The sequence below is a fragment of the Cyprinodon tularosa genome, unplaced genomic scaffold, assembly GCF_016077235.1.
Source record: "Cyprinodon tularosa strain WSP-4 unplaced genomic scaffold, ASM1607723v1 ctg224, whole genome shotgun sequence".
NCBI classification, from domain to species: domain Eukaryota; kingdom Metazoa; phylum Chordata; class Actinopteri; order Cyprinodontiformes; family Cyprinodontidae; genus Cyprinodon; species Cyprinodon tularosa.
The window spans coordinates 375,619-383,919 of NW_024038835.1; the positions used below are offsets into that span (position 1 = coordinate 375,619).

General features: G+C 38.1%; 1 protein-coding gene across 1 annotated transcript; it reads left to right on the plus strand.

Moving 5' to 3' along the window:
• The first annotated feature begins 298 nt into the window (after nt 1-298).
• trub2 (TruB pseudouridine (psi) synthase family member 2) lies at nt 299-5,115 on the plus strand. Its single transcript, XM_038286369.1, has 8 exons — nt 299-542; nt 648-776; nt 3,697-3,771; nt 3,855-3,916; nt 3,996-4,077; nt 4,222-4,294; nt 4,422-4,558; nt 4,641-5,115. The coding sequence occupies exons 1-8, from the start codon at nt 425-427 to the stop codon at nt 4,961-4,963; spliced, it is 999 nt and encodes a 332-aa protein (XP_038142297.1). The 5' UTR covers nt 299-424; the 3' UTR covers nt 4,964-5,115.
• The last annotated feature ends 3,186 nt before the right edge of the window (nt 5,116-8,301 follow it).

Here is an 8,301-nt window from a genome sequence, read left to right on the forward strand (position 1 = left end):
GTAAATCAACAATGTCAAGTTTAATGTCTTCATGTTCTTTCCGTCTGCTTCATAATTTGACCTTCGAACCTCTGCTGCCATCTAGCGACTGGTTTATGTATTATAAATATATAAATACGTATAAATATATTAACGCCCAATACTCCAAGTTTCAGTTTTACATCACGTATCTTAATTAACAACAAAGTCATGTAAACTCTGTCAGCTCTTATATGACCATTTAAATAATTGGTTTCTAAATACAGCCAGCCCAGTAGAGGGCAGTGTCCGCTCAGCGTTAGACACCATTCCACAGAATGTGTGTGCGCATGCGCAAAGGTCCACGTTCAGCCTTGCTTTGCTAACTAGAAAGCTAAGAAAGCCGAGACGTTTCAAATGACATTGCTTATTTTCAGTAAAATTTTGTTGAAGTAAAATTTGCGCCATGAGGAGTCCAGCTATGCGGATGTTCCGCAGTCTGGAGGGCCTGTTCTGTGTCCATAAACCCGCAGGGGTTCACTGGAAGCTGGTGAGAGACACTATTGAGACCAACCTTCTGAAAGGTGAGATGTGTTACTGTTTATCTCCTAAATTGCATCGTTTCTCGCCGTCATGTTGAACCACAGCTCCAAGTAAAACTGGATAGTAACAGAATGTGTCCTGCTCAGGTCTGAACGCTACACCTGCTCTGCCTCTTCCTCATGAGGTTCGATTCTTATCAAACGATGAAGCCGGAGCATCCAGCGGCCTGACACTGCGCGCTGCTTCAGTCCCCATCCTGTCCCAGCATCCTCTGGGTATGTCTGTCCCTCCATCCCCTGAGCATGTGTGTCCCTCCATCCTCTTGGTGTGTCTGTCCCTCCATCCTCTTGGTGTGTCTGTCCCTCCATCCTCTTGGTCCATCCTCTGGGTATGTCTGTCCCACCATCCCTTGGGTATGTCTGTCCCACCCTCCTCTGGGTATGTCTGTCCCACCCTCCTCTGAGTATGTCTGTCCCAGCATCCTCTGGGTATGTCTGTCCCTCCGTCCCCTGGGTATGTCTGTCCCACCGTCCCCTGAGCATGTGTGTCCCTCCATCCTCTTGGTATGTCTGTCCCTCCATCCTCTTGGTGTGTCTGTCCCTCCATCCTTTTGGTATGTCTGTCCCTCCATCCTCTTGGTGTGTCTGTCCCTCCATCCTCTTGGTGTGTCTGTCCCTCCATCCTCTTGGTGTGTCTGTCCCTCCATCCTCTTTGTCCATCCTCTTGGTGTGTCTGTCCCTCCATCCTCTTGGCATGTCTGTCCCTCCATCCTCTTGGCATGTGGCATGTCTGTCCCTCCATCCTCTTGGTGTGTCTGTCCCTCCATCCTCTTGGCATGTGGCATGTATGTCCCTCCCACCGTCCTCTTGGTATGTCTCTTCTTCCGTCCTCTTGGTATGTCTGTCCCTCTAGACCTATCGTTATTGGACCCGATTGCTTTCATTAGGGTTTTTTCGTTTTCCTAAAATGAGCTCAAACGTATTTTTATTGAATTCTTTCTTATTGTTTCGAATGCAAGAGTACCACAGTACAGAAATATTTCTAGATAGTTAGATAGATGCCTTTAAGGTCATTATTTGTAAAGGGCTAAAAAAGGTTAATGTATAAAAAGAATGACAATTACAAGACAACCAGATGTATTGAATTTAATTATAGCATAGCATTTTTTTTTCTTGTAAACTTTCTGGTAAATTTGGAGACATATTTTATTGCATGTTGCATATTCCAGTAAATCTGTTACACTTAAATCTGTAGCTCTCCCTGCTTGTGTCTCTGCTCTGCTTAAAAAAGATTTATGAACCTTTCTCCTATTGTCATGATGCCAGAGAAACTCATTTTCAAGATATCTATAAGCTCTGCAGTCTGGTTCTCTTCAATAAGAAAACAACAGATATGTGTTCATTTTAACCTGAAACTGTGAGTCATGGTCCTCTGAGAAGCCCAACTTTTTTTTTATAACTAGTAAAGAAGAAGAAAACGTTTAAACATTTTTTCAAACCTATGGCATTATTAACTAACTTGTATAAACTTATATCAGTTGCCATTTTTAGCTGAAAAACCTCCAAATGTTTAACAAACAGATTTTTCGGTGGCATCTCTAATTTTTTTAACAAACCCGTCTCGTAACTTTTACTTAAACTTATATTGAAGTAGCTGCCGCTTAAATTCACTGAGTGCTGCTGTGTCTGTCCTCCAACATAACAGCTACTCTGTATGCAGTGAATAGCCACCCCAATAATATTATGTCTTAAAGTGACAGATCCCATGATATACCACCAAGAGACTGAAAACACTTTGAACACAGCTGCACTCAAATCCAGTTACTGTTGGCTACAGTAAATGAGCAGAAGGGGGGGGAAGCAGAATTTATTGGTCCACACCAGGCCTTCAGAAAGTTATACCTGCGATCTAACAAACCCCAAGAGCTGCTCCTTTGACCTTTTCACCAACTATAGGGAAACACTTTTTTTTTTTCTTTTTTTTTTTCTTTTTTTTTTTGTTAAATTCATGCCAGCAATGTTTGGTTGGTGTCAACTGTTGATGTACATCAGATGCATGTGTCTGTCAGTAGCTGAAATGCTTCAGATAAGAGAAAAAAGAAGTGCCAATTATATTGAGTTGTATTTTTTGTTTGAAAAATGTAATTTTACTGAATTTAAATAATATTTAAAAAAAAATTAATATGGGGGAAAAAGCGACTGAAATAATTGCTAAATAAAAATATAATTTGGAATATTACATCAATGTACATTCATAATACAGGAATATTACATTTTTTTTTTAATTTATATGAAAAGGACCAGTTTTGGTCAAATCATAATTAGAACGTAAGTAAAACTGATAAATTCGGATGCAACAAATAAGAGAAAGTTTTTACAAATTGGCTCAAAATAACATTTTGTGATTATCAATCCTGTGATGCTATCTCAACAAGACTGAAGGTATCACTGTAATTATTTAATCTAGATTAAACCAGAACTGTAGCATTCTGACCAGCTGTCCCACTGTGAGGTGTGGAGTCTGCAACGCCACAGACTGGAAGAAGGTGAGGAGAGTAATGAGAACTGCAGAGAAAATGATCATCAGGGCTCCTCTTCCCTCCATAAAAGACATTTCATCTAGTGCTGTTTGTCCCCGAGCCCGTAACATTATAAATGACACCTCCACCATGGCCTGTTCTCCCTGCTGCCCTCTGGGTAGAAGCTTCGCAGCATTGGATGCAGGTCCAGCAGATTCTGCAACAGCTTCTTCCCCACTGCCATTAGACTGATGAATGTTGAATAAAACAGAAAAAAAGTGCTGAATGTTGGAAAAACTGTAAATCATACTTCAGTCTTATGTTTACATTTGATCACTTTAAGAAATGTAAATGTCTTGAGAGCTGTACTGAACAAAATTTAGTTTTGTATACTTCCAGTGTGTAGAAAATGACAAAGTTTGTCTAAGAACTGTAAAGGGGGAAAAATGAAATGAGTTGACCCATCAGTAACCGTCTGCCCCGACACCTATCATTGGGATTGTTTTAGTGTCGTCTTGAGGACAGGGGCCAGCACCAGTTCTAGATACACTGGCCCCTGTCAAGGATCATTCCCAGTAAAACGTGAAGAAATATGGGTTAAATATAATCGATATCATGGCATTATGTAGTAATCAATGTTTTCCCTTTATAGTGAAACACATTTCCTTATGTTTTAGTGACGGGTCCTGAATTCCAGCTTATCAAGGTTGGAGTTGGTCACCGCCTGGATGTCTCATCCTCTGGTGTTCTTGGTAAAACTCTAAGGAGGCCGTATAACAACATTGTGTCTCTTAAATAATTTTTCAGAACATTTGCTAAGATCTTTTTCTTTTAGTTCTTGCTGTTGGGAAGGGAAACAGAATCCTGAACGATCTCTACAGAACACGAACTACACGGGTAATTTCTCATCCAGTAGCCTATAATAAACATCAGAAGTTATTTAGATCAAACTAATTAATATGTGTTTTTACTAAAGGATTACACTCTGGACTGTGAATTTGGAACAGCAACACAGGATTTCACTCACGCAAGTCGAGTTGTGGAGAGAACCACTTACGGTGAGAAACTTTGAACGATGTTTCCTTAGTCAGTATCTTCACATAAATAAGGTAAAGTTACCTTTTTGCATAGAATTTAAGTTTTCCTTCAGCTGTAATTTAAATCTTTAGCATAAAAGGCATAAAAATCTCCTTGCTCATTAGGTCACATCACACGGGACAAGATGGAGAAGGTGATAGCCATGCTGGAGGGAGCCAATCAGAGAGCCCTGAGAATGTATGCAACGTATTTTTCATTTTTACATCACACATTAATCTTTTTGTTTCATTGTTTCGGCATCTATAAGGAACAAAATGATCACACAGATGTGACGCTTGATTTGTTTATTTTTTTCCCCGGAAAGGTATTCCAATGTAGACATGAGCTCACAGGAAGCGTATGAGTTGGCCGTCAAAGGTTTACTGGGTCCAGACGGGAAATCGATTCCTATTTTGACAGGCTTACGATGCATTCGTTTCCAGCCACCAAATTTCACCCTAGGTAAATCTCAGCAGAGCAAGAGAAAATATACATAATTTCTTTGCCTTGTGGGATGCTTCATATGTGTATTTTGTCTTTCCAGAGGTGCAGTGCTTAAATGAAACTCAGAAGTATTTGTGCAAAGTCGTGCATGAGATCGGACTGGAGCTGCGCAGCTCGGCAGTTTGTAAGGGAGTGAGGCGAACCAGAGATGGGCAGTTCACCCTACAGGATGCTCTCACTCGTCACCAATGGACTGCTGCTGATGTCATGCGCGCTATTCAGCAATACCGCTCAAAAAAGAAAAGCAAGAAAATCTCCAGGACACGAACAGATGAAGTAATGTTGCAAACATCTGAGGAAAAACTCACAGGCCCTGAGGAAAATAGAGACAATAAGGAAGCAACTGAGGCGCAAAGCAGCTAATAGGAAGAACTGTTTGGATGATTGAAGAAAGAAGAAAACATACCCTTCATAAAGAAATGTTAAAAATAAAGATGTTGGTAACGATGTCAAAGTCATAAAAGAACAATATTTGAGACATTTATATTGTTTAATTGAAGTAATTTTCCCACACTGGAAGCAAGATGTGCCAAACAGATTAATTTAGTCCAAAAAAAAAAAATACTGAGTTTTCCTTAAAGTTGATCAGAATTTTATGTACATGATCAAATATATTTATTTAAATTAATAATACAATTTCTGAACTTTGTTTCACCTCTGCCCCAATCTTTTTCAGCTATAAGCAATGCTCTCCCTATAAGGGGGACAGATCTGGAAAAAAAATACTAAACCAAATAACTGCTGCTTTATGAGAAGCCGTTCTAAAATATATACCTGCTTCACTTTGTAGGAACATAAAAAATCAAGTTAAGATGCAGGTTAAAACAGTTATTAAAGTAATGTTTGGGGCTTTGAAACCCTCTAAACAAATCCATTAAGGTTCTTTATTTTATTAATCTCTCCTTATGCTTTCATAGAAAAAACTCTAAGCTGTAATCAAGAAGTGTCCCTGATTTCTTAGCTGATAAGTTTATGAACATCACAACCATTTCGAGTTCCTGTTAAGCAAATCTTTTTTAGATTCTATGAAAATTAAAAACTTGCCTACAGCTTATTTCTTATTTCTTAAAGCCTTTTGAGGATTTATTTTTGTAGCAGAAAAAGGAACGGTTCCAACCAATTAGTGGGTCAGTTAGGACTGTCATCTCTGCAATGAGTTATATATTACCTCTTAAACATAAAACGGTGTAATTCAGTACGATGATTCTGTAACAAGTGGTGAAGTTTATAACTGCTAAGGCACCAAGTCATCTGGAGCCGTAAGCAAAATTATATAAACCCAAAATAAAAGCTTACACTTAGCTTTTATTTGATAAATTTTTTAAGCTTTTTATTATGCTATAATCGACTCAGTAGCAGCATATAAAGTTTTTTATAGAGTCATATATTTATTTAAACTAGAAACTATGCATTTGCTTACCTTTATTTATATATGAAGTCAAAAGAAGAGCGTGTCATTAATCAAATCCCTGCACCCTCAACTTTGTGTCGGTGATGTTCAGTCTCTGCTGCCCATTAAAAGATAAATCAATCTGTTTAGCCTCAAACTTCTTTGGTTCCCTCTCATGTTTAAAGAAGCACTTGGAGCTCTTAAAGGTCTAGTGTTGGTCTGCCTCTCTCTAAAACCTATTAATACTGAAAATATAGTTTAGTAAAATCTTTCAGTTTTTCGGCTATTTTTAAAGATAATTACCATTTTCTCAGAATACATATAAATTGGTGCAGCTGAGGAGTATGTAACAATGTGCACCTTATACTCTTGCTGTCTTTGGTAATCATGCTCAGCGCTGCCCCCTATCTGTAAGGCACTGTCATTTTTGCCTGTTTATTTTTGCTTTTCAAGGATCACACAAAATAATTAAAGGAACAGATAATGGAACAATTTGTTTTGTACATGTGTAATCCAACACATTGTTGTAATAAAGAAAGACAGCAATGGGAATGCTGCAAATAGGTGGGCTACTGTGTGTATGTCAGCCCAGCCAGAGGTGAGGCAGAACTATTTCCTGCCTAACTCTGCCTTTTTCCAATGTATTTGAATTGCTATTTCTTAATTGCTGAATATTTATCATAAAAAAATTATTAAATTCAAACTGGGAATTAATTTATATTACAGTTCAGAGGACAAATTGGGTTTCTTATCTTTTAATCATACAATTTACTTCTCATGATGACAGGTGGCTCTCCTGCCTCCCCTGACCACAGGTCACAAGTATGAATCAATTTCATTATTCCACTCTTTATGCTTGAAGTTTATATATGTTGCAGCTTCTTCTATTGGGGAAATGCATCCTAAATGGAAAAGGTTAAACCAGTTTTATATATGATTTATTTCCATACTAGTCTTCCTAAAGTCTGCAGTAATGGTTAGAGTTTGAAGTATACGTCTAATTCCTTCTGATATGGCGGCTGAACTGTTTTCTCTTTGTGTATAAATTTTTTTCATTTCCTAGAGGTGATTTAGCTACATGGAAAAATAAGGTTGCTGCACAAAACTGGATAAGAAAAGCATGAAATTTTCTATGCTTTCCAGTTATGAAAAAATATTAAAAACAGTGAAAAATAATTTATTTTCCTTTAACCTAAAAGTTGCACCCATTGTTTATCTACTCATTCCTTATCTCCCCCATCCTTTAATCATCTGTCAAACCCTCCATCAGTCTGTGGTTTTAGCAGATTTCCTATTTAAAGCTTGACCACTGTAGAAAAACCTGCCATTAAAAAAAAACGTGCTGGAATCTTAAATGAATAAAGGAGAAACTGATTCACTTTAAAACTTAAACAACTTTCCTATTGAACACTATTGATTAATTGTTTGCTTTGGTCCAAACGGACACAATCCAGAATTTTCTGGCTGTTTAATGTGTTCCTCTGAAAACTATCTACGTCAATGTTTATGTGTTTAACTACACAGACGGAATGAACTTTCACTGGCGAGTGAGCGTACTGTCTAAAGTTAGTGCCAGTCATTAAAATCAGATCTGCTGTAATTATCCATGACCTCTGTTTATGCTGGAGGAGTTCATCTCTGCATTTATGTTCTCAGCTGAACGTCCTGTGGGAAGCTATGAGGTTATTGCCGTGGCGCCATTGCTGTCATGCTCCTCATGCCATTGAAGGACTTGTTGTTCCTCTGGGAACACAGCTTTCTTTGTCAGTTTGGAGGAACACTACTCACTTGAGGACACAAATTAAGTCTGCAAAGCAGGCAAATTGTTAAACTGGGAGTTAATTGAGAATAGAACATGAGATTAGATCAATTCTGTGTGATTGATTGTGTCTCTGGGTTTTTCTTTAGCAGAGTTTCTCATCAGTGTGGGTTATGTTGGCGAGGCACATCAGCATAGAAAAAAAAAGTTTGTAAAAAAAACCCCATTTGAACTGAAATCTTTATTTACAATCACTGTTTTTAATAAAGGCAAATACATTTAAGTGATTATCAGAGTCCCTTGGCACTCCACTGAGAGGAGGATGTGTGACAAATTATTGTTTTAAAGATGATTCAGAGCAGAGTTCAAGAAAGAGCGACTCTTCTTAACCTTGAGAGCCTTGAGCAGAGAAAACATCTTGTATGGAAATGTATCTACATGAAACCTGGACCTGAGGACACCAAAAACTTTTCAAAACAGAAAACTCAACCAATAAGGAAGCCCTCTTGACGTATTAGAAAACAAACCAAAAAATGTCCCACAAGATAAATT